Raw genomic sequence first — 24,488 nt, forward strand, 5'->3', positions numbered from 1 at the left:
AAAATCAGTTTCAGAAAATCAGAAAAGCATTTGAATCATCTTCAGGTTTCAGGTTAACACACTCTCACACACAGCAGAAATGTGTGTTTACCTTTTTTTCAGGCATGTCCATGCAGTAGGTGAATTGCTCAATAAAAACAGATCTAAATCGGGAGCTGACAGATAAAAAGCAACACACACTAACCTTCAAAGAACCACATAGGAACCACCTAGAATAATATACTAACCAATATTAAACACAATGAAACATCATCATACATTATTTTATTACCAAATAATATTAATATTAATAAAATGTAGCATGTGTTTTTTTATATAATTTGTTTCCATAAAAAATGAATGGGGTGCAAAAACGTGCACACTCCTTATGTTACAATGACATAAATACCCTATTTACACCCAAATGGTCATATTTAACAGTACAACAGACAACACTGTAGTAACAATCAAAGACACCATATAAACCACCAAGCAACAGCCTATGTCCCAACTGCTCTGAGTAGGGGTATTAGTATATCTGCTGCTCTGTGTGGTGTTATAAATGTCCTAGCTGCTCTGTGTGGGGTAATTACTAACCCTGTTGGCCTATGTGGGGTTATTACTGTCCATCCTGCTTCTTGGTGGGCTTATAACTGTCTCTGCTGCTCTGTGTGGGGTTATTATTGTCATTGTTGCTCTGTGTGCTTTTATTACTGTCCTTGGTGCTCTGTCTAGGGTAATAAATGCCCCTGCTGCTCTGTGTGGGGTTATAAATGCCCCTGCTGCTCTGTGTGGGGTTATAAATGCCCCTGTTGCTCTGTGTGGGGCTATAAATATCTCTACTGCTCTGTGTGGGGTTAATTCTGTCTCTGCTGCTCTGTGTGGGGTTATAAATGTCGCTGCTGCTTCCCGTAGGGTTTGTTCTGTCCTTGCTGCTCTGTGTGGGGTTATAAATGTCCCTGCTGCTTTTAGTAGGGTTTGATCTGTCTCTGCTGCTCTGTGTGGGTTATAAATGTCCCTGCTGCTTCCAGTAGAGTTTGTTCATTCTCTGCTGCTCTGTGTGGCGTTATTACTGTCCTTGATGCTTTGTGTTGGGTTATTACTGTCCCTGCTGCTTCCAGTGGCATTTATTTTGTCCCTGCTGCTCTGTGTGGCGGTATTACTGTCCTTGATGCTCTGTGTGGGGTTATAAATGTCCCCGTTGCTCTGTGTTGGGATATTACAGTCCCTGCTGCTTCCACTTGTCCCTGCTGCTCTGTGTGCTTTTATTACTGTCCTTGCTGCTCTGTCTCGGATAATAAATGCCCCTGCTGCTCTGTGCGGGGTTATAAATGCCCCTGTTGCTCTGTGTGGGGTTACAAATATATCTGCTGCTCTGCGTGGGGTTAATTCTGTCTCTGCTGCTCTGTGTGGGGTTTAAAATGTCCTACTGCTTCCAGTAGGGTTTGTTCTGTATCTGCTGCTCTGTGTGGCGTTATTACTGTCCTTGATGCTTTGTGTTGGGTTATTACTGTCCCTGCTGCTTCCAGTGGCATTTATTTTGTCCCTGCTGCTCTGTGTGGCGGTATTACTGTCCCCGTTGCTCTGTGTTGGGATATTACAGTCCCTGCTGCTTCCACTTGTTCCTGCTGCTCTGTGTGCTTTTATTACTGTCCTTGCTGCTCTGTCTCGGATAATAAATGCCCCTGCTGCTCTGTGCGGGGTTATAAATGCCCCTGTTGCTCTGTGTGGGGTTACAAATATATCTGCTGCTCTGCGTGGGGTTAATTCTGTCTCTGCTGCTCTGTGTGGGGTTTAAAATGTCCTACTGCTTCCAGTAGGGTTTGTTCTGTCTCTGCTGCTCTGTGTTGGGTTATTACTGTCCCTGCTGTTTCCAGTGGCATTTATTTTGTCCCTGCTGCTCTTTGTGGCGTTATCACTGTCCTTGATGGTCTGTGTGGGGTTATAAATGTCCCTGCTGCTCTGTGTGGGGTTATAAATGTCCCTGCTGCTTGGGCAGCTTGCACTGGAGGAGGGAGCAATGATGATGATGGACAGAGAGGAAGGAAGGAGAGAGAGAGTATCTTAGTCTAAGAGACTCATCAACTGACCCACATCCTTCACACCACAGCTGCAGCTGATTATTGCACACACACACACACACACACACACACACACATTCACACAACACCTAAACGAGATGGTAGAGTCCAGCTGTTATCTCTAAACATTCATTAAACTCTCAGATCTACAAAGAACACACAAACACACATGTAATACATGTGTTTACATACAGAATGAACTGGAAATACTTGGGTTGGTGGACAGTGTGTGTGTATGGGTGTGTGTGCACACGTGTGTGTGATCATTTGGAGGCGAGTGCTCCGGCGGACTGGGAAAACTCAGGAAACACCGCACCCAAACTCACACAGATAAACTACACACACACACCCTGAGACAGATGAGAGTCATATTAGAGATTTAAGTCCTTTCCATATTCTCCCTCCCTCTCACTCTCCACCCTGCTATGTCTCTCTCCTCCCCCTTTCTATTTCTCTCGCTTTCTATATCTCTTTATCTGTCCATCTATTGCCCCTTTTCCTGTCCTCTTTTCCTAACCATTTCCCCCTTCTATTCTAAGAATTTCTGTAATTTTACAAACAATTACTGTGGTTATGCAGATACACAGCTTTGGACAACATCTGGAATATAATCAAGAGGAAGATGGATGATCACAAGCCATCAAACCACCAAACTGAACTGCTTGAATTTTTGCACCAGGAGTAAAGCAGCATAAAGTTATCCAAAAGCAATGTGTAAGACTGGTGGAGGAGGACAAGCCAAGATGCATGAAAACTGTGATTAAAACCACGGTTATTCCACCAAATATTGATTTCTGAGGGAAACATATGGAATTATGTATTAAATAGTAAAAAAAAGGTTTGTCCTCCACAATCTACTGACCTAAACCTGTTGAACTGAGATGGTGAATTGAGGTGATTAGGGATGAGCTGGAGCTTCACAGTATGAAAGAAAAGCAGCAACTATTGTTCAGCACCTCCAGAAACATTTGACTGGTACTGTATATGAGTGTCAAACTTTTCACAACCACAACAAAATATATATATATTAAAAAAAAAATACAGTAAATAGAAAATGCATTATTTGGCACTAGCAGTGGCAGAAAATGTGGGGAAATTTTTACTTTTATCTCCACTGCTGCCAGAAAATTAAATAATTAATTTATCACTAATACAATCTATCTTTACCCTCTCTTCATTTCTGTCTCTCTCAGATCAGAAAGAAAAACTTTTACATTTTTAGAATTTTGCTTTTAATCATTAGAGTCATAAGCCATCTGCGACCCCTTATGGACACACTGTACACATGTATTTGTTGGCAAGCTCAGAGAGGGTAATCTCACAGGATTTTACACTAATATGACTCAGATAACACAGCATTACACAGTTCTGAAGAGAGTGGCCTTGTGCAGCTCCACCAGAGATATATAGTGCACCAACAGAGATGCCATTCTCCCCTATTACAGTCAGTGTACATTCAAGCCAAGACAATATAGAGCGAACAACTAACAATCCAAGACATGCCTTATCGATATCTGTAAAACAACACAATATGTGTATGTATACAAATGCACAATATATGAATACACACACACCCACACACACATCTGTTCAGTCCAATCTGAAACAAAAGCCTAATTTTCTATGTAAACTTATTCCAGATAGATCCGGGGAAAGAGTGTTTTCCTGGAAATCACCGCCGCCCATCTGGAACTGATCCTCAATGGATGAAGGTGGGAGGGGGGCTGTTCTGTGGCTGAGGATGACCACCCACTCACCTACACACACACACAGAATGACTCCCTTGTCTTTTGCTGTGGTGTGCCTGAGTAAATACTACTGTTTTGAGTGAACATATCCTCTATAGCCCGCGAAACAGGATGTGTGTGTGTGTGTGTGTGTGTGTGTGTGTGTGTGTGAATGTGTGTGTGTGTGTTAGTGATATAGGTTGGTCTGGGCTTCTGTCAGTGCAAATGTGAAATAAAAGCTTCCCCAGTTCTCACTGGTGACAAACTGTCCCCTCAAACTAACGTTAGTTTGTAAAGTAATTGAAGCTTAGCAACATGCTAATCATGCCACACAGCATTTTTTTGCACATTTTAAATAAACTCCCTGTGAGATTAATTTGCTGATTTTAAGTGTGACCTTTTTTAGACCGCAATAAATATAATTTAAGACCCAAAAATGTAGTCATATTTTCTTTAGTAGAAAATAATTTATTGTATGTTATTTAGCTCACCGCTAATGTCAGCTAGCTTGCTGCTAACTTTAGTTTTTTCTCCAGTAATGTAGCTAACTCGCCCGTAACGTTATTATGTTAGCTAGCTCTCCGCTAACCTTAGTTTTTTTCCTGGTAATGTATCTAAATCGCTTCTAGCGTAACTGTGTTAGCTAGCTCCCCGCTAACCTTAGTTCTTTTCCCGGTAATGTAGCGAAATCTAAATTTACAGTAAATTTAAGACAATTTAAGACTTAACTTACATGGATTTTAATTTAATTTTTAATTTAATTTAAGACATTTTAAGACTTTTTAAGAACCTGCAGGACTCTGTTAAAGTCAACATTAAAGTTTACCTAGCATCTTTCAGTAACACATCACACAAGAAGTACATCTTTTGTACTGGCTCCTGGCATATTTTTTTTTAGGAAACTAGGAAACTAATATGTTTCCTAGCCCTAACTCGACCAAAAATAACTATTCGTTTTTCAGAGAAAAAAAAATTCGCTTCTGTTCCGACAGCCTATTTTTCACTAAATTAATCCAGCACAGAGGAAATGGTAACTAATTCTTTTTGCCTACAACACTGGAGCCAGGCAGTCTAACATTCTATCAAATATAACTGAACAAGCCCTGGTGGAAAAGAATACACACTGATGGTAAGTAGAGTAAGGGTTGGGGGGACATGCCCATTATGCAAATAATCAATCCCATGAGCCTATAGTGTAAATTGCTGAGAATTATTAAGTGGGTATTACCATTGCTTTATGTATAACTTGGTTTTAGGTAAAATATAAAAATTTTCCAGTCTATTTTCATACATAAGGCGAACTGGATTATAAGGCACATTATGCAACACTAGACAGGAACAGTGGTAAGCTACAGGCCGATAATACTCGCGTCTGAATGGCAAAAAAGCTCTAGCACTTAGTGCTGTTAGCAGGCAATGCTAATGCTGCTCCAGAAGTGTTAGCCGGGGTTAGCAGCAGGCTACAGGTTGATAAAACTCACCTATGAACGGCAAGAGCTAGCACTTAGGAGGTAATGCATTATAAGTTGCGCTGACAATTTTGGGTAAATTAAAGGATTTTAAGTGCGCCTTAGAGTGCAAAAATTATGGTAATATGGTAATAAAAAGATTTGGACAATTCTAGCCAGAGGCAGCCAGCCACAATCATTACCACCAACTGTCCACTGTGGGTGGGAAGGCCTTTTATGATTTTTTTTCTGGTAAACATGTGACACTTTGAATTCTAGGAATATTAACACCCTCACAACTTTTCAGATATGGAAAGAAAGGCAAGTACTGCCAATAGAATAGGAATCGTGTTCTCTGGAATGATGGTGCTCTATCCAGCACTGACTGGGATGAGTTAGTGTGTTGGGAATAATTATTACTGATTGCTAAATGCAATCAAATCCTCACTGCAATGTTACATAACCTAGTAGAAAGTTTTACCTGGACAGTAGAGCCAGTAACTCACACAAAAGCAGGATTGACTCTTTTTAATACCCATCATTTCAAAATACAAACTGATTGTTCAGCCGTCCCTATACTTTTGTTCGTTTCGGCGCTAACTAGTGAGGTTTCTTCACTAAAAGCATAGCAAACTCCAGACACTAAACAAAGCCTGTTCTGACTGCAACACTGTACATTTGATTTCCATCCAAAAGGTTCCTCAGAAATGACTCGACACTTTAATGTGTTCCAGACACTGAACTTAGAACTGATGAAAGTCTGCAGTTTCCAAGATTCCCAACATTTTTGGCAGTCTGCATCATAAATGAGAAAAGAACTCTGAGAACACAGTGGAGGCGCTGTAAAACCAGACACGGTACATTACAGTCTAAAAAGTGATTTTGTGTTTTAGTCAGATTAACTAATTCTATCATGTTGAGTGAACCTCCAGGAGAGTACACTTCAATAAAATGAGTTTAGAAAACTTTACACTGAAGATTTAAAAATGTTGAAGAAAAAAAGGCTTTCCAGAGAGCAATGCTCTTCTTTGGTTCATAAAACACAAATTTCTAATTGGTTTCTGATACTATATATTTGCATCCTGGGTGTGTGTGTGTGTTTGAGTTTTACATACTAAGTAGATCTGTCAAGCCTCTGTGTTGTAGGCTGTAAGAGTAAGCTCCCTCCATACTTTGTTGCTGAGGTGCAGGTGTTGGCCCTGAGTTGGCCTGATGTTACAGTATTTACTTTTTTTGTGTTATCACAGGATTGTACTGTCAGTGCTGTTACTGGTAGACTGTTAAAATACTGTTTGAACTGTATAAGCCGCTAGCTAATATCACCCAATACAGGAACACTCAGGGTTCCTCAGTGTAGCATAGCACTAGCAGTTAGCGGCTATCGCTAATGCTCCAGCCTTAGTGCTGGAGACATTTAGGAATCTAAGCTTACTCTAAGTAAACGGAAGCCCTTCATTTACTGAAATAAAAACAGTTTTTAGGAGAGAGATCTGTGTAGATTAACATCCAGCACTTGTTTGACTTTGAAAGAAAGTCTTTTTTTAAGAATTTAACAGTTTTGTTTACTTAGCTTAGCTTTACTTAACTTAGTAAAGCTACCCCCACTACCACCACCCGGCGGCAAGACCTGCTTAATGCATTTTATAATATGGTGCACCATATGTATGAAAATAGGTATATGACTTAATATTACACTGTCTGATATTACAGGATTTTTTTTTTCTACATTGTAAATGAATATTTACGCTTTGGACAAAAGCGTCTGCCAAATATAATGTAATGTAAAGAATATTCAGTGCTCTAAAATCAATATCAGTCATATTGGTCAGGCTCTAGTGTCGGCCAGCCACCGAACTGGAGAAAGCTTTTAACACTGACTCACTTTAAAGTCTGAGTGTGTGTGGGTGTGTGTGTGTGTGGTTGAAGGGAAGTGAGGGAGACAGAGAAAGAGAAACAGTGTGTATTTGGTCTCCGATAGTCCCAGAGGCACTGGGAAGGGGAACAGTGGAACGTCCACACACTACTGAACAGCCTGTTCAGTTCAACCAGCAGGGTTCAGTGGACACACAGACAGACAGAAACACACACACACACACACACACACACACACACACATATATACAGAGTTAGTGAGTTAGCCGGTAGGTCACTCTATGCTGACTTCCCCCTCAATCCAAACAAAAAAGATTTGTCCTCTCTACAGCTGAAAAGAAATTCCTGTCTCCCCACACACTATATCACTCTCTCTCTCTTTCTCAGTCTCTCTCTCACTCTTACTCTCTATATCACTCTTCCCCTCCCTCAAGCATGCAGTTGCACAACACAGCACTGTCTATAACAACAATCACCCTGCTCTTCTTCATCACAACCAAAGCAGCTTACAGCCAGCATTCTGTTCAGTTCTCCTCCTCCTGTCCATTTACAGTATGTTTAGTTCCTAAGTCAAATAAAGCTAAATTAAGTAAACAAAACTGTAATTATTAAAAAATATATATATATTTTAAAGTTAAACGAGCGCTGGATGTTAATCTACACTAATGCTAATGCTGCTCCAACAGTGCTAGCCGGGGTTAGCAGCAGGCCTCTGAAGGGCTAAAGAATACGGTTAGTGGCTAATGCTAATAATGTTCCAGAATGCTAGCTGGGTTTAGCAGCAGGCTACAGGCTGACAATACTCACCTCTAAACAGCGAAAGAGCTAGCGCTTAGCACAGTTAGTAGCTAGTGCTAATGCTGCTTAAGCAGTACTAACCAGGCTTAGCAGCAGCCTACAGGCTGACAATACCCACCTCTGAAAACTGTCATCTAAGAAAGAGGTACTACTTTGAAGAATCTAAAATACAAAAAATGAATTGCATATCTTTTTTATGCATATCTTTATAGTTTGGATGACTTAAGTATTAATCTGCACTGCAGGAACATTTTAAAATAATCAACACAACTGAATTTATGGTGTCTTCCAAGTTTTGACTGGTACTGTAACTGCAAATGTCTCTCTGGCTGATTAGTGCTCTCTCACGTGGAGGAGGAAATTAAAGAGCAGGTAAAAGAAGCAGAAAACAAATAAACCCCCCCTACACATTTATATTAAATACAGTATGTTTGGCCAAGGGCTAATAAACATTGCTTTATTTGTAAATTTGAAACTAAACAAATGTTCTACTCATATCTTGAGTTAAATTCATTTTCTTTTACATTTTATTAAAAAACGAATAAAAAAAGAGTAGCACTTTTTAAAAGAAATGTAACATAACAAAGGTAAAGGGCAAATATTAACCATGTAAGCTGTTTACATTGCTTGCAATTTAGGTGAAGCAAGCATGTGTAAAGCATTTTAATGTAAAATTGCTTAATTTTGCTGAATTTAATACAAGTAACAAAGTAAACAAGTAACAAAAATATGAACACCACACAGCCATGTGGGGTTAAGCCATGTTTACAGAACCGAGAAAGCAAAAACACATCAGAGTTGGTGTGAAGGTTCCACTACAGTAAGAATCGCATCTGATTTTTATGTCTGAAAAAATTGTAGTTTGTGTAAATTGCCCTTAAGAAGTTTTTTTGGTTGGAACATTGCTGTGAGCTTTACAGGACCAGGAAGGAAGCCAGGAAGAAGCACAGGGGTGATGCCGATCTCTCCAGGTCAGTGAGGGGATGAGAGACAGATACCGCAATTACAAACACACACACACACACACACTAGGGTGGGTCACAGCTCTAAGAAAGGGGGTGGACAGGAAATTAGTTGAGAAGAAAAAGAGAGAGACAGATATAGAGAGAGAGAGAATGGAAGAGAGACAGAGAGAGAGAGAGAAAGACACTCCCACTTGGAAAACAACAGGCATCTCAGCAAGCCTCTGAGGAATGCAGAACCAACACTGAGTGCTGCCTTTCTTTCTTTTTATCTCTCTCTATTTCTCCCTCTCTCAGTCCTTCTCTCCTTATCTCTCTCTCTCTCCCTCTACCTCTCTCTCTTTCACTCTCATCATCTAAACACTGCTCTCTTTGATCAGTCTGTTTGATGCCAGTCGGCGTCCAGTCCTGATAGCCCCTCTCTATCATGCAAACAATCTGTTGCAGAGACCACGCACACACACACACACACATGGAAAATAAGCCTGTCTTTATTTCGGACGCACATCCCATAAGTCTCTTCCGGACATGACAATCGGGCCCACCCCTACTCTGACCTCTGACCTGCACTTCTGCCGAGGTTTCCTCACCACCAGAGCGAGGCTGAAGCTCCTGCAGCAGAAGAGCGCTAAATATAGAGCCCCTTATCACCCTGTCCATCCTGCACGCGAGGGTCAGCTGGAGCTCAGCCAGGAGGGAATACAAGAACCTCAGGCGTCCTTTAGAAAAGCAGAGAGCTGGACCTTCGCTAACAAGCTTCCCAGGAAAGGTTCTGTAAACAACTGTGTGATAATATGAGAGTGCAGAGCTTTACAGCTTTAGATTTTTTTTACAGAGCATCGTTTACAGCTTAGTCACTTACTAGCTTACTCACTTAATAGCTTCAGACTCATTCAGCTTTAAGGCTTTTCAGCTCAGAGCTTTAGACATTTGGAGCAATACAGTTTCAGAGCTTTAGATCTTCAAAGCTATACTGCTTTAGAGCTTTAATGCTTAAGATCTTCAGAGCTTTAGATTTGCAGAGCTTTACTGCTTCAGAATCAAACAGCTTTATAGCTTCAGAGTTTTACAGCTTCAGAATTGTAGAGCTGTACAGCTTCACAGTTCCAGAGCTTTACTGCGTCAAAGCTTTAGCTCTTTAAAGCTTTAGATTTTTAGAACTTTACCGCTTCAGAGCTGTAGGTCTTTAGAACTTTACTGCTTCAGAATCAAACAGCTTTAGAGCTTCAGTGTTTTAAAATTTTACAAATTGAGAGTTACATCATTAGAGCTTTACATCATTAGAGCTTTACATCATTAGAGCTTTACAGCTTCAGAGTTCCAGAGCCTTACAGCTTCCGAGCTTTACATCTTTAGAGCTTCACATCTTTAGAGCTTCACCTCTTTAGAGCTTTACATCATTAGAGCTTTACATCATTAGAGCTTTACATCATTAGAGCTTTACAGCTTCAGAGTTCCAGAGCCTTACAGCTTCCGAGCTTTACATCTTTAAAACTTTACATCTTTAAAACTTTACATCTTTAGAGCTTCACATCTTTAGAGCTTTACATCTTTAGAGCTTTACATCTTTAAAACTTTACATCTTTAGAGCTTTACATCTTTAGAGCTTCACATCTTTAGACCTTTACATCTTTAAAACTTTACATCTTTAGAGCTTCACATCTTTAGAGCTTTACATCTTTAGAGCTTCACATCTTTAGAGCTTTACATCATTAGAGCTTTACATCTTTAAAACTTTACATCTTTAGAGCTTCACATCTTTAGAGCTTTACATCTTTAGAGCTTCACATCTTTAGAGCTTTACATCATTAGAGCTTTACAGCTTCAGAGTTCCAGAGCCTAACAGCTTCCGAGCTTTACATCTTTAGAGCTTTACATCTTTCGAGTTCCAGAGCCTTATAGCTTCCGAGCTTTACATCTTTATAGCTTTACATCTTTAGAGCTTTACAGCTTCAGAGTTCCAGAGCTTTACATCTTTAGAGCTTTACAGCTTCAGAGCTCCAGAGATTTACATCTTTAGAACTTTACATCTTTGGAATTTTACAGCTTCAGAGTTTCAGAGCTTTACTACTTAAAAGATTCATAACTTTACAGCTTCAGAACTTTACAGCTTTAGCGTTTCAGAGCTATGAAAAAGAGATTTATAGCTTTAATGCATAGAGGTTTACATCTTACACCTTCAGATCTTTACAGCTTCAGACATTTACAGCTCAGTTTACAGCTTTAGTCCTTCAGAGTTTTACAGCCTCAGAGCTTTACAGATTCAGATCTTTAGTGCGTTATAGCTAAACTGCTTTTGCTGTGCCAGAGATTTACCTGAACACACCTCACTTTTAGACCACCACACCCATCAGTGTAGATTTATTCCTAAACTCAGATGCTATTTTAACGGCGCATGCACAAGGCGTAAAATAGACTGATGACAGGGTGTAAGATAGCACAGAGCATAGCATCACACCTTGGACAGGGTGTAGGATAGGGCCCATAGAGTGCATTAAAAATTATTGCACTAATCATGGGCAATTATGCGTTTACCCTACCTCCATTTTTTCTTTCAGACTCCTTATCTCCTTCTTCATCTGTGTTCTTTCTGTCAGGAAACATCTCAACAGATCTACCACAGACACACACACACACACAAAAAAAAAAAAAAAAAACATTATAAAGCAGTGTATAATCAAAAATATATATAATTTTGTTATTATTATTTATTACTACAACGTTACTAATAGCAATATTATTATTACAGTTATGTTGTTATGTTTTCATTCTACTTACTAAACTTCAAATGTAAATATGAATACATAAGTCTGTGTGTGTGTTATTCACCTGTGAGTGTGTGTGAATGCTCCTCCGTACAGTTGACGCCCAAAGCGAGCACACACTCCTGCAGAAGCTCCGGCTCTATCACCCCTTCACACACCCTGCCGACTGTGAGAGAAGACACCACAGGTGAGGCTGGTGTGGGCGTGGCTGCGGTGGGTGATGTTGATGTGGGCGTGGTTTCAGTGGTACTCTCCTTGCTGTCCTGCAGACTCAGTTGTCTGCATGGGCTTATGGGAGGGCTGTTAGTCTTGTTGGGGGACACAGGGGTCTTGAGCTTTTCACTTGTTACTTTTTCTGATGACGGACAGTCGCCAGGGCCAATCACAGGGCAGAATGTCCCATCAGGCGTGAGGGAGGGGTTAGAGTGGTCAGTGCTGGAGAGAGGGTGTGTTTTGGGGGGTAAAATGAGCATGAGGGGAGAGCCGGGCGGAGTCTGGAATGGGTCAGTGGGAGAAACTGTGGGTGGAAGGACACAAGACAATTAGAGGACCTACAGGAGTAAATAAGTCACTGGCTGGCTGAATTGGTTTAGATGTTTCCATTTAAATGAAAAAAATCTGTATGTGCATCTATATGTGTGTGAGTGCATGTTTTTTTTTTGGTGTGAACACTAATTTGATTTGGTTTACTGATTTCTATTTAAAAACAGTAACTGAAAGTACAGTACCAGTCAAAAGTTTAGACATGCTTTAAATTCAGTGGTTTCTCATTATTTAAATTATTTCTTCATTGTAGATTAATACTAAAAGATATCCAAACTATGAAAAAAAAAACATATGGAATTATTTAACAAACCAGAATATGTTTTATATTTTAGATTCTTCAAAGTACCACTAGATTCAAAGTACTCTTGCCTAGATTCAGCTTTGCGCTTCTTGTCTGCATTTTCTCAGTCAGCTTTATGAGGTAGAGTCACCTTCAATGACTTTCAGTTAACAGCTGTGCTGAACTAATCAAGAGTTAATTACATAATTTCTTGTCGCTTAATGTTCTGAGTAATGTTCTAATCCATATTATATCAAAAACTACTTAAATAAGTAAAGAAAAAAATTATTTAAAAAAAAGTTCAAGTGAAGGTCATTCAAATAAAAAAATGTAAAGAACTTAGAAAGTATCCTCATGTGGAGTCCCAAAGACCATCAAAAACATTATGATGAAACTGGCTCTCATCAGGGCCACCCCAGGAAGGGAAGACCAAGGGTTACCTCTGTTGCACAGGATAAGCTTATCAGTGTTACCAGCCTCAGAAACTGCAAGTTAACAGCACCTCGGATAAGAGCCAAATAAATGCTTCACAAAGTATTTTGGTTTATTTAACACTGTTAAGTTTACATTTCACTTTCAGAATATAGGAAAAAAATTCAAACATGAGAATGAATGAGAAGGTGTGTCCAAACTTTTGACTGATACTGTTTGTTTATATAAAAGTGAAGGACTAAGGCACTGCCACTATGATCCAAAGATTGCTGTTTCAAGTTCCAGAACACGCTGCTTGCCATCAGCAGCCAGAGTCCGAAAGAACACAATTGACCTGATGAGTGGTTTGGGTAATTGGTTTTCCAAATTGAGGAAAAAGTGGGTAAAATTAGAACACACTGATCACACAAAATGAATGATCACAACCATCAAACCAAGCTGAACTGCTTGAATTTCTGCACCAGGAGTGGAATAAAGTTATCCAAAAGCAGCGTGTAGGACTGGTGGAGGAGAACATGCCAAGATTCATGAAAACTGAATAAAAATCAGGATTGTTCCACCAAATATTGATTTCTGAACCCTTAAAACTTTATGAATATGAAATTGTTTTCTTTTTTGTTATTTCAGTCATTTCTCATTTTCTGCAAATAAATGATCTAAAGGGCAATATATTGGTTTGGAATTTGGGAGAAATGTTGTCTGTAGTTTATAGAATAAAACAACAATGTTCATTTTACTCAAACATATACCTATATATAGCAAAATAAAAAAACTGAAATTCAGAAACTGAGGAGCTGTATATTGAATCCACATTGTTTGTTTCACATTTGTACTGATCTGGTTTATCTGCTTTTGTTAGAATACAAACAATCTGGATTTACTGCTGTGGATTTGTGTGTGTTTGCCAACATGTGTAGCAGTATTTCTGTGTGTGGCCAAAAGACTATGACTATCATTATTATTTTATTACTATTATTGTTTTTTTGTGTAGAACAATAGAGTTTAGATGCAGTGTGTGTGCATTATTAATCCCCTGCTATGTGTCTGTCTGTGTGTGTGTCCGTGTGTGTCTTGAGGGTATTGTGCTGTGTCAGCAAAGTTGAGGGCAATAGTCCTGACCAATCACAGCGGGGCGTGAGGAGAATGCAGAATAAGACATGCCCCCTAATTCACGCCCCCCCTCCCCTCTCTTGCCCTCTCTCTCTCTGTGTCTGACCGTTGCTATGGGCTGTTCTGAACAACACTGATGGTCTGTGTGCAGAGATACTTTCAGATGATGCACTAATCTCTTGACCTTTGTCTTTCTTTCTTTTTCAATCTTTTATTACATATTCTTTGTCTTCTCCTTCTTTCTCCTCTCTCTCTTTAATTCTGTATCTCAAACCTCTGTCTTTAGCTTTCTCCTTTTTATGTTTAAACCCCTCTTTTTACTCTTAGGTCTCCTTCTACCACTCAGCTCCTCCTCTCTGTTTTTTACACTCACACCTAGAAGTAGAGTGTTCTGATTCTTGTTGGGATAGAGGGGTAGGGTGTTCTGATTCTTGTTGGGATAGAGGGGTAGGGTGTTCTGATTCTTGTTGGGATAGAGGGGTAGGGTGTTCTGATTCTTTTTGGGATAGAGGGGTAGGGTGTTCTGATTCTTGTTGGGATAGAGGAGTAGGGTGTTCTGATTCTTGTTGGGATAGAGGGGTAGGGTGTTCTGATTCTTGTTGGGATAGAGGGGTAGGGTGGTCTGATTCTTGTCGGGATAGAGTGTTCTGATTCTTGTTGGGATAGAGGGGTAGGGTGGTCTGATTCTTGTCGGGATAGAGTGTTCTGATTCTTGTTGGGATAGAGGGGTAGGGTGGTCTGATTCTTGTTGGGATAGAGGGGTAGGGTGTTCTGATTCTTGTTGGGATAGAGGGGTAGGATGTTCTGATTCTTGTTGAGATAGAGGGGTAGGATGTTCTGATTCTTGTTGGGATAGAGGGGTGGGATGTTCTGATTCTTGTTGGGATAGAGGGGTAGGATGTTCTGATTCTTGTTGGGATAGAGGGGTAGGGTGTTCTAATTCTTGTTGGGATAGAGGGGTAGGGTGTTCTGATTCTTGTTGGGATAGAGGGGTAGGGTGTTCTGATTCTTGTTGGGATAGAGGGGTAGGGTGTTCTAATTCTTGTTGGGATAGAGGGGTAGGGTGTTCTGATTCTTGTTGGGATAGAGGGGTAGGGTGTTCTGATTCTTGTTGGGATAGAGGGGTAGGATGTTCTGATTCTTGTTGGGATAGAGGGGTAGGATGTTCTGATTCTTGTTGCGATAGAGGGGTAGGGTGTTCTGATTCTTGTTGGGATAGAGGGGTAGGATGTTCTGATTCTTGTTGGGATAGAGGGGTAGGATGTTCTGATTCTTGTTGCGATAGAGGGGTAGGATGTTCTGATTCTTGTTGCGATAGAGGGGTAGGGTGTGCTGATTCTTGTTGGGATAGAGGGGTAGGGTGTTCTAATTCTTGTTGGGATAGAGGGGTGAGGCTCTTGGGACAGCAGAGAGGTTAGGGGTAGGGTATGAATTATAAATGGGACTGATATATATCTTTTTATCTTTCTCTTCTCTCGTTCATTTTTTACCTCTTTTTCTCACTCTCTGTATACATATTTTTCTCTCTCATTCTAATGTTCTATATTCTCTCTTGCTGCTTTTATTCACTAAAAAGAAACTGACAGAACAATTCTGACTGAGTGTGTGCGTATGTGCTGTGTGTGTGTAATATTGGCTGTGTTATGGGGTGTTAGCCATATTTCTCATCCTGCTCTCAGAATGAGTCGATCAACAGGTGCTGAATTCTGATCCAGGGTTAAAGAGACTTACTGTTTCTGTACAGAATTACACTGACCTGATATATATGAAGGTTACTGCATTTTATATATAATGTTTTTTTAAACATATTTTCAAATTAAATTCTTTATACTATTTATTTAAAAAACTCTTGAAGATAAAGAGTTCAGTTATTTACACTTGCAATGTTAAGTAAAGAATAATATGTGCCCTCAAATGATGTGAAAAAAAAAATAAATAAAAAAACATGTGTATGTATATGTGTGTGGGGCTTGGGCTATAAATACCTGGGGACCCATGGCGTTCCTTGCCAGCATAATTACCCATCCTGCAAAACGTAAGCTCCTGTCCCTGAGAGCAAAAAGTGTTCAAAATTAAAAGTTTCTCACCAACTTTATATTTCATTCACAATAAAGAAGTTTCTCATTTTGAGTCTTAATTTCTCCCAGTCTTTAATTATCATGCTTTCTTTGCAATTAGAGTCATTACTAGAGGTGAATGATATTGTAAAAATACTGTACCGTATTATATTATATTATTTTCGATTACTGTATTTTTCGCACTATAAGGCACACTGGATTATAAGGCACATTATGCGACACCAATAAGGAACAGGAGTGTCGCCATGTTTCTCATCTAATTCAGCTGGCGAGATCTGTAAGGCTAAGCTAAGTTACGTAAACAAAACTTCTTAAAAATCCATAAAAAACATTTTCTTTTAAAGTCAAATGAGCACTGGATGATTTTTCTACTGAAAACTGTTTATTTGGGTGAGTAAAGTGCTTTTATTTATTTACAATAAGCTTAGATTTGCAGATTTCTCCTAAGGCTAGCCTTAATTAGCGGCTAATGCCGCCCGACAGTGCTACACTGAGGAACCCTGAGTGTTCTGTTAAGCCAGGGTGATATTAGCTAGTGGTCTATCCCATGTTGCATGTTTTAATATGGTTAACACCCAGACTACAGTCTAATATACTCACCTCTGAACAGTGAAAAAGCTAGCGCTTAGCGTGGTTAGCGGCTAATGCTAACACTGCTCCAGTCTCAAGTTCCAGGCTGGAGAACTAAACTGAAACTCCTGTATAAAGCTGTACTTCAGTGGAGTGGCTTTACTGCTCCTAACAACCTGACTGGTAACATTCATACTTAAGGAGCACCAAATTATAAGGCGCACTGAAGATTTTTGGGGAAATTAAAGGATTTTAAGTGTGTCTTATAGTGCGAAAAATATGGTAAAATTAAAGACATAAAAAAATTAAGGGGCACATATGGAATTTTACGGAGCCCCTGAAGGTATTTCTTTTAACGTCAAAAGTGGTGAGCACCACTTACTAAGTGGTGAGCACCAGATAATGGTAGCTAGCAAGCTATAGTTTAAACTGTCATATGTTCCACAGAGAAATAATGTTGCTAGCTAGCTAGGTTAGCTAACGTTAACTATAATGTTAGCTATGCTAGCTAATGTTAACTTTTTTATTTAAATGGCAAATGTTTTAGCTAATGTTAGCTAGGTTAGCTAATGTTCACTACTTTATATCAGTGGTGAATGTTTTAGCTAACTTTAGCTAGGTTATGTAATGTTAACTACTTTATTTCAGTGATTAATGTTTTAACTAATGTTAGCTTGGTTAGCTAATGTGAACTAATTTATTTCAGGGGGGAATGTTTTAGCTAATGTTAACTACTTTATTTCAGTGATTAATGTTTTAGCTAATGTTAGCTAGGTTAGCTAATGTGAACTAATTTATTTCAGTGGGGAATGTTTTAGCTAATGTTAGCTAGGTTAACTAATGTTAACTACTTTATATCAGTGGGGAATATTTTAGTTAGGTAGCCAAAGCGAGCTTTAAACCCAGAGCTAACAATAGCCAGCTAACTCTTAGATGTGCACAGAAAAAGCTTTTAAGCACTCACACACACCAAACACAGAGTCTACTTTCACCCAAGCCTACCATCTATTGTACAGAGAGCAATGCAAGCCTTAAAGCTAAGCTAACTTAGCTAGCATTAGGTTAGCTAGCTAGATCTTTGCAAAAGCAGACTACATTAGATCACATATGGCACCTAAATAAATATATTTTGATAACTGAATGGAGGATTACAGAGCATGTGCACAGCACAACATAGCAGTCTGTGAATCATGTACAGACAAGTAAATATACTTGGTGCTCAACGCTTAGTAAGTGGTGCTCACCACTTAGTATGTGGTGCTCACCACTTAGTAAGTGGTGCTTACCACTTAGTATGCGGTGCTCACCACTTAGTAAGGGTGCTCACCACTTACTATCTGGTGCTCACTACTTACTATTTGGTGCTCACCACTTTTTACGTTAAAAAAACACCACGTCCCTTCAGAATTCCCTTAGAATTTCATAGTTAACAGTAAAAACGTGTTTGTCCTCCACAATCTCCTGATTTAAACCCGATCAACTGAAATTATGATTTGTGATGAGCTGGATGTGATGTGATTCTCCCTCATGAGGACACTGAGATTAAAATACCAAGTGTATGCAGATCTGTCCTCAAAGCTAAATGTGCTCCTTAGAAGAATCTAAAGTATAAAACATATTCTGGTTTGTTTCTTCAGTAATCTTTAATAGTAAATTAACAATGTAAATAAATCATAAAACGATAAAAAACATATTTAACTAGAAGAGGTGTGTCCAAATGTTTGACAGGTACTGTATGTCACATCCTCTTCTGTAAGTTTATTGGCAGGTTGCAAAATAAAAGTCTGATTTTCGCATTATTTGATAAGCCAAGTTCATGTAAACACATTGATCAGATTACTGCCAACCTCTTATGTTCTGCAGTAATCTGATTATGACACGCATTTAGGCACATTTACTATTAGTGTGCCTGCTGTCACTGAACACAGCCCAACATCCCCACTAGATGAATTGTCTTCACTAATCTAGTTAATAGAGAAATCCTGCACTTTTAAACATCTAGGTGACAAAGGGGTTCTTTGGGCAACATAGAGGTTTAGTGTAACAAGTACTTTAAAAAATAGTCAAAGCTTATTTTTAGAATGAAAGCGTCTTTGAGGCAAGAGTGAAAGCTGTAATGATCTTTTTTCTTAGAACTTTATCCATGTATCAGCACGTCTGATTTAATCAGCAGAGCGTTTCAGTATCAGATATCAAGCCAGTAAACACTGCTCTGTACCTGTGCTCAGAAACTGACTGGCTGTTTGGCACTAAGAGGAAATGCTCTGCCGGCCGCAGTGAGAGGGATTTGAATGGGGTTGGGAACTGAGTTTGCATGGAAATGCAAAGCCTGTGCCATGCCTGGAAAGAACAATATAAAGCAGAAGAAAGAAAGTGGCGGTAAATGTTGTCCAGTATACTGCTTGTTAATCATTATTACCACATTATTCTGTGGTAGCTGTCACCAGTTGATCCAGACTGATTCTGGCCCAAATGGTAAGGCCAAGGCCAAGTGCTGCTTTTGCCAAGACACCGGCTGCCAAGTGTAATACGTCAATTGGCCCAAACTGCTTGCACCAACTACCCACATGGCTGATGATGAGTCCTGGCTGATGCTGCCATACATTACCTGAGCTTGGGCCAGTTATTTTTGCTATCAAAAAAAAGCCTTTCCCTTCACACAATGAGTAAGGCAATTTACAGGCAATTATTAATTCAATCACAAACGGATTGCTGCAATTTTATTTTAATAATACTATCATCCTTATTATACTCCTATATATTAGATTGTTTAAAGGCCTAGAATTCCAATTACAAAATGTTCATAATTAGGATTTTGGCTCAAACTGTAGGTAACATAACTACTTAACATAACTACTTTCTCAAATAACATTAATAAACTTTATTTGCTTCATTATGTCTTAATGATTTAGTTCCATTTTTTTTTACTAAAAGCTTCTAGAACTAAATACACTTGAGTAAACTGAAGAGAACTTGCACATCAAATTTAGCTTCTGAGAAGCTATATTTCTCAGAATTCTTTCAATAAATGCTCATAAAGTAGGCCCAGTTTTTAAAAAATCTGCAACAGGATTTTTAAAAGTTTACATTACATGTTGCTGTGAGATTGCTAGCTGCTTGTTAAGCAGAAATCTGATTATTGCCTGACTCGTGTAATCCAGTTTTCCTATTATCTGTTTGCCCAATTGCATGTCATTTTTAAGAATCTGCCACTGCTGATGCATTATGTCAGTGTGGGAAAATGCATTAAATATTGTGATGTAATATTTGTACCATATCCCCCAGCTATTGCAGCTGTCTGTGAGTGATGTACACTACAGGTGGTGGCTTTACTACTGTTTATATTGATATGGGGACTTTATTTTATCAACTAAAATTAAGAAATCTATCATGATATAATTTTTTTGCCATATCGTCCAGCACTATGTGAAGTCCTGTGAAGTAGAGGTGGGTGATATGGCCCTAAAATAATATAATGATATTTCATGGTATTATCGCGATAACGATACTGACAATGGCGATATGACAAAAAAATTAAGATATTAAAAGAAATACAAGCATTTTAGCAGATTTGTAACAGAACTCCAAACATCTCCATATATCCAGGATTAAAGTAAAATAAATGATACTGGACAGATATAATCTGTCTCTAGTAGATATATAATAGGAAATTAGAACAGTGTGAATTTTTTTTAGCTTAAAACAGCAAAAAAGTATAACCCTGATGTGATAATTAGGGGTGAGTGTTATGGCACGATATTTCAAGGTATGATATCGTTCACGATATTCATAAATGTTGGCGATATTATTGCGTACGATACGATATGGCACACCACTACTGTGAAGCATCCATGCAAAATACCGGTTTAGCTCAACACCCTTTGATGTGTTAAACATGGCTATAATAGCAGTCTAGCTTTTTATATTTATAGTACTTGGCTGAATGAATCAGGTTGAATACTTTTGGAACTATTTTTGAAGAAGAAACAGCAGATGAACAGATGTTTTCTCAAACTATCTGGCCAATTAGTGAACGCTTGTTACAAAACTGGACCAACACAGAGCGACCCAGCGAGAGAGATCCTGATTAAACCATGATGTAAACAAGGGACTGGCTTATGTGCTAAATTGTTTTAGACGGTATGAGCAGCAGGCCATTATGGAGAAATCGAATTACGTCAGTTAAATTACATTTGCAGGGTGTCACCAGAGGAGTGCCGAGGCTGTAATGAAGTGCGTGTCAATGTGCATGTGGCTCAGAATATTAAAGTACCTGTCAGACAAGTCTCACTGGGCCAGAACACATTTGATAATTGAGATGAAGATCCACATTCATGCTGTTCATCCAGCAGGATCAAGCCTGACAGCTGTGGACTTGGGAAGAATGTGGTTCGTACAGTTACTGGACTCCGAATACAGTGCAGTCACTGGATGAGGAGAATTTCACCTTATATGGTGTGATAGGGTTCAGCCAGCTGGTCAACAGGAGGAGAGTAATGTCATGTAATAACCTCAAAAATATTAAACTGTAATACTCAGCATGAGTCTAATAATTATACTAATAATGTAAAAAGTAAAGTAAATGAATAAAGCAAATAAAGTCCCATAAATTATCTCAGCGTGTGTCTATCATCTAAAAAAAACAGTGTATGAATTAAAGTTTGTTAGGTTTTACTTTTCTCAATTTTGTCCTACAATAAATAGCTAAATCTGATATTATGCTGCCTTGATTAAAAAAAACAGCACAGGTAAACTAGCTAAAGGTAATTTACCAGCATAGTGTTTTAAAAAAGCAAATTAGTCCTAGTACTATTATTGTTAAATCAATGCTGTTTTTGTAAAAAAAAAAAGACCCTGTAAGTAATGTAATACTTACAGTGTCTGTATAACACTAACAGTAAAATGTAATGTACCATAACGCTGATGGATATCCTTATATAGATATTATGAGTTAAGATCATAAATTAGGCCTCTTTTAGGCACTTAGTTGGCTGCACAGGTTTTTCCCAGAATAAGAAGTAGTTTGGTGTGTGTTTGCTGTGGATCTCTACCTCACTCCACCTCACTCTATCACCCTCTACCTCGCTCAGCCCTTGGTCTAACCATCTCTGTCTCACTCTACCCTCTCTCTATTACCATCTACCTCGCTCAGCCCTTGGTCTAACCATCTCTGTCTCACTCTACCCTCTCTCTATTACCATCTACCTCGCTCAGCCCTTGCTTTACCAATCTCTAACTCACTCTACCCTCTCTTTATTACCCACTACCTCGCTCATCCCTCGGTCTACCTATCTCTGTCTCACTCTACCCTCACTCTATTAACCTCTATCTCACTTCACTTTACTCTACCTTTCTCTGTCTCACTCTCTCACCCTCTATCACACTCTATCTTACTTTATTACCATCTACCTCACTTCACCTCACTCTACCTCTCGCTGTTTCACTCTTTCTCACTCTAACACCATCTACCTTGTTCAGCCCTTGCTCTAATTACCTCTATACCTGGCTCTAACTTACTCTACCACCATCTACCTTACTCTACCACCCTCTACCTTACTCTACCATCCTCTAACTCTACCTCTCTCTGTCTCACGCTCTCACCCTCTATCTCACTTTTTCTTACTTTATCACCATGTACCTCATTTTATCTCACTCTATCTTACTTTATTACCATCCACCTCACTCTACCTCTCTCTGTCTCACTCTATCACCATCTAGCTCACTCCTGACTCTACCTCTCTCTGTTTCATCTCAGCCTCTACCTCACTCTACCATCCTCTAACTCACTCTACCATCAACCTACCTCTCTCTACCTTGCTTTAACTTACTCTGCCTCACTCCACCCCATTGTACTTTACCACCCTCTAACTCACTCTTCCATCAATCTACCTTAATCCACCTCGCTCTAACTTATTCTGCTTTCATCTACCTCACTCTACCACCCTCTATTACCCATCTCTACCATTAATCTACCTCTCTTTACCTCACTCTAACCTACATTGCCTCACTTTATCTCTCTGTTTCTGCCTCGGCCTATGTCATTCTACATTTTCTCCCTAACTTATTCTACCTTGGCCTACCTCATTTTAGCTCTCGCTCCACCTCACTATACCTCATTTTGTCTCCAGCCCAGTTATGTCATATCATCACAGTCTGTAGTGTGAAAAGCTACCTCTGTTGCTGCACGCAGGTAATGCAGTTTTAGTTCACTGTTCTTTACAATGTTACTGCAGCTCTTTTAATGTATTTATTATAAAAACTTGTATCAAGGTAAGGTTAAAAATATGAAGTTTCCTACAGCTCTAGCACAGACATCTGTTGTATAGCCTATATCCTTGTCCCATATACTGGATATTGGATATTGATACTATCGGACCTATATTTTGTTTCGACCAAAATGAAAAGAAAATCTTTTTATATTTTCTCTATACGATAGAAAACTTGATACCACTTTAAAAAAAGGCTCATTTATAAAGGGTTTATAAATAGTTAAAGGAGTTTATTAATGATTATAAATTAAGTTATAAATACTTTAAAAACATTAATGAGCTCTTAAAACACATTAATAGAAAGAACAACAGTGAAAATAACTTAGCTAATAAAATAACTGTTAATTAAGTCATTATAGTTAATTTTAGTTAAATAAATAAAGCTATTAAAAGAAATGGTAGTGATGACTGATGGAAAAGACAAAGTAAGATAAGCATCTAGTAAGACCTGAGGTTTAACAGTATAAACGAATGAGGAATTACTATTTGGTACACGACGGGCCACTGTTGCCTAATTAATCACACTGATAGACTCCTTTATAAACTGTTTATAAACTTCTTTATTTATAAAAGCCTTATTTATAAAAGCCTTATAAGTGGTAACGAAACCATATCATCAACCCAATACGAAATAATTGATGGATAGACCTATGGATGGATTTCAGAGATATTTCCAGAATACTGATTAAACACTCCCCACAAGCTCTTTCACAAGTGTTCACACTAACTCACAGAACCCCAAGTTAAAGTTAAAGACCCCGAGCTGCAGTAAGGAGCTCCATGTGTGTAACAATACACCCCCATCCCACACACGCACACACACACTGCATCAGCTAGCGGGAAACCGCTTTAAAAGTGTTTAAAGAAGGACAACAGTTTAACACACGCTGAAATTAATCCGATACAGACCTGTATCGAGGAAATCGGTTCCCACAATTCGGTTTAAAGCGTCATCCCGTTTAAAACTCCATTAATCCGTACAGACCAGCCTCGCGCGCATCTCACACTCCCACAATCATCGCGTCTTCTTCCATTAACACCCGTATTCAGACTAGCCACGCCCCCTGCGCTACGATTGGCTAGAAGTTTTTTTACTCCAACGTTATGATTGGTAAATAGCTAGCGCTAATAAAAAATATAGAGTAAATTATTATTATTATTATTATTATTATTATTATTATTATTATTATTATTATTATTATTATTATTATTATTATTTGAAATGATAAAACACTAAAATAATAATATAATATTAATATAAATATAATGGTTAATTGTATTTATATTATTGTTTCTGTTGTTGTTGCTAATTATTAATTATTATTATTATTATTATTATTATTATTATTATTATTACTATCAATTAATCAAACTTAATTTAACGTCAAGGCCGAGCATGATAAAATGAAGAGTAATTAATATAAGATGATCAAATTAAGATTTAATTAATAAAAAATAAAAAAGGTAAAATAAAACAATAAAATAATTATAATAAAAGACAAATAGTCAAATCTGACAGTCTGAAGCTAACTATTGACTACAATAAAAAATAATGTTAACAAAAAAGTAAT

General features: G+C 38.6%; 1 protein-coding gene across 1 annotated transcript in view; it reads right to left on the reverse strand.

Moving 5' to 3' along the window:
* The window catches only part of si:ch211-195o20.7 (cytospin-B), a 36,947-nt gene extending 12,992 nt beyond the window's left edge, over positions 1 to 23,955 (reverse strand). The window contains exons 1-4 of the mRNA XM_007257597.4: positions 23,827 to 23,955; positions 15,986 to 16,049; positions 11,697 to 12,149; positions 11,408 to 11,481 (exon numbers count right to left, since the gene is read on the reverse strand). Coding sequence (XP_007257659.2) covers positions 11,408 to 11,481; positions 11,697 to 12,149; positions 15,986 to 16,025 — 567 coding nt within the window. The 5' untranslated portion in view covers positions 16,026 to 16,049; positions 23,827 to 23,955. The remainder of the gene's footprint in view (positions 1 to 11,407; positions 11,482 to 11,696; positions 12,150 to 15,985; positions 16,050 to 23,826) is intronic.
* Positions 23,956 to 24,488: the final 533 nt, after the last annotated feature.

The sequence above is a fragment of the Astyanax mexicanus genome, chromosome 14, assembly GCF_023375975.1.
Source record: "Astyanax mexicanus isolate ESR-SI-001 chromosome 14, AstMex3_surface, whole genome shotgun sequence".
NCBI classification, from domain to species: domain Eukaryota; kingdom Metazoa; phylum Chordata; class Actinopteri; order Characiformes; family Acestrorhamphidae; genus Astyanax; species Astyanax mexicanus.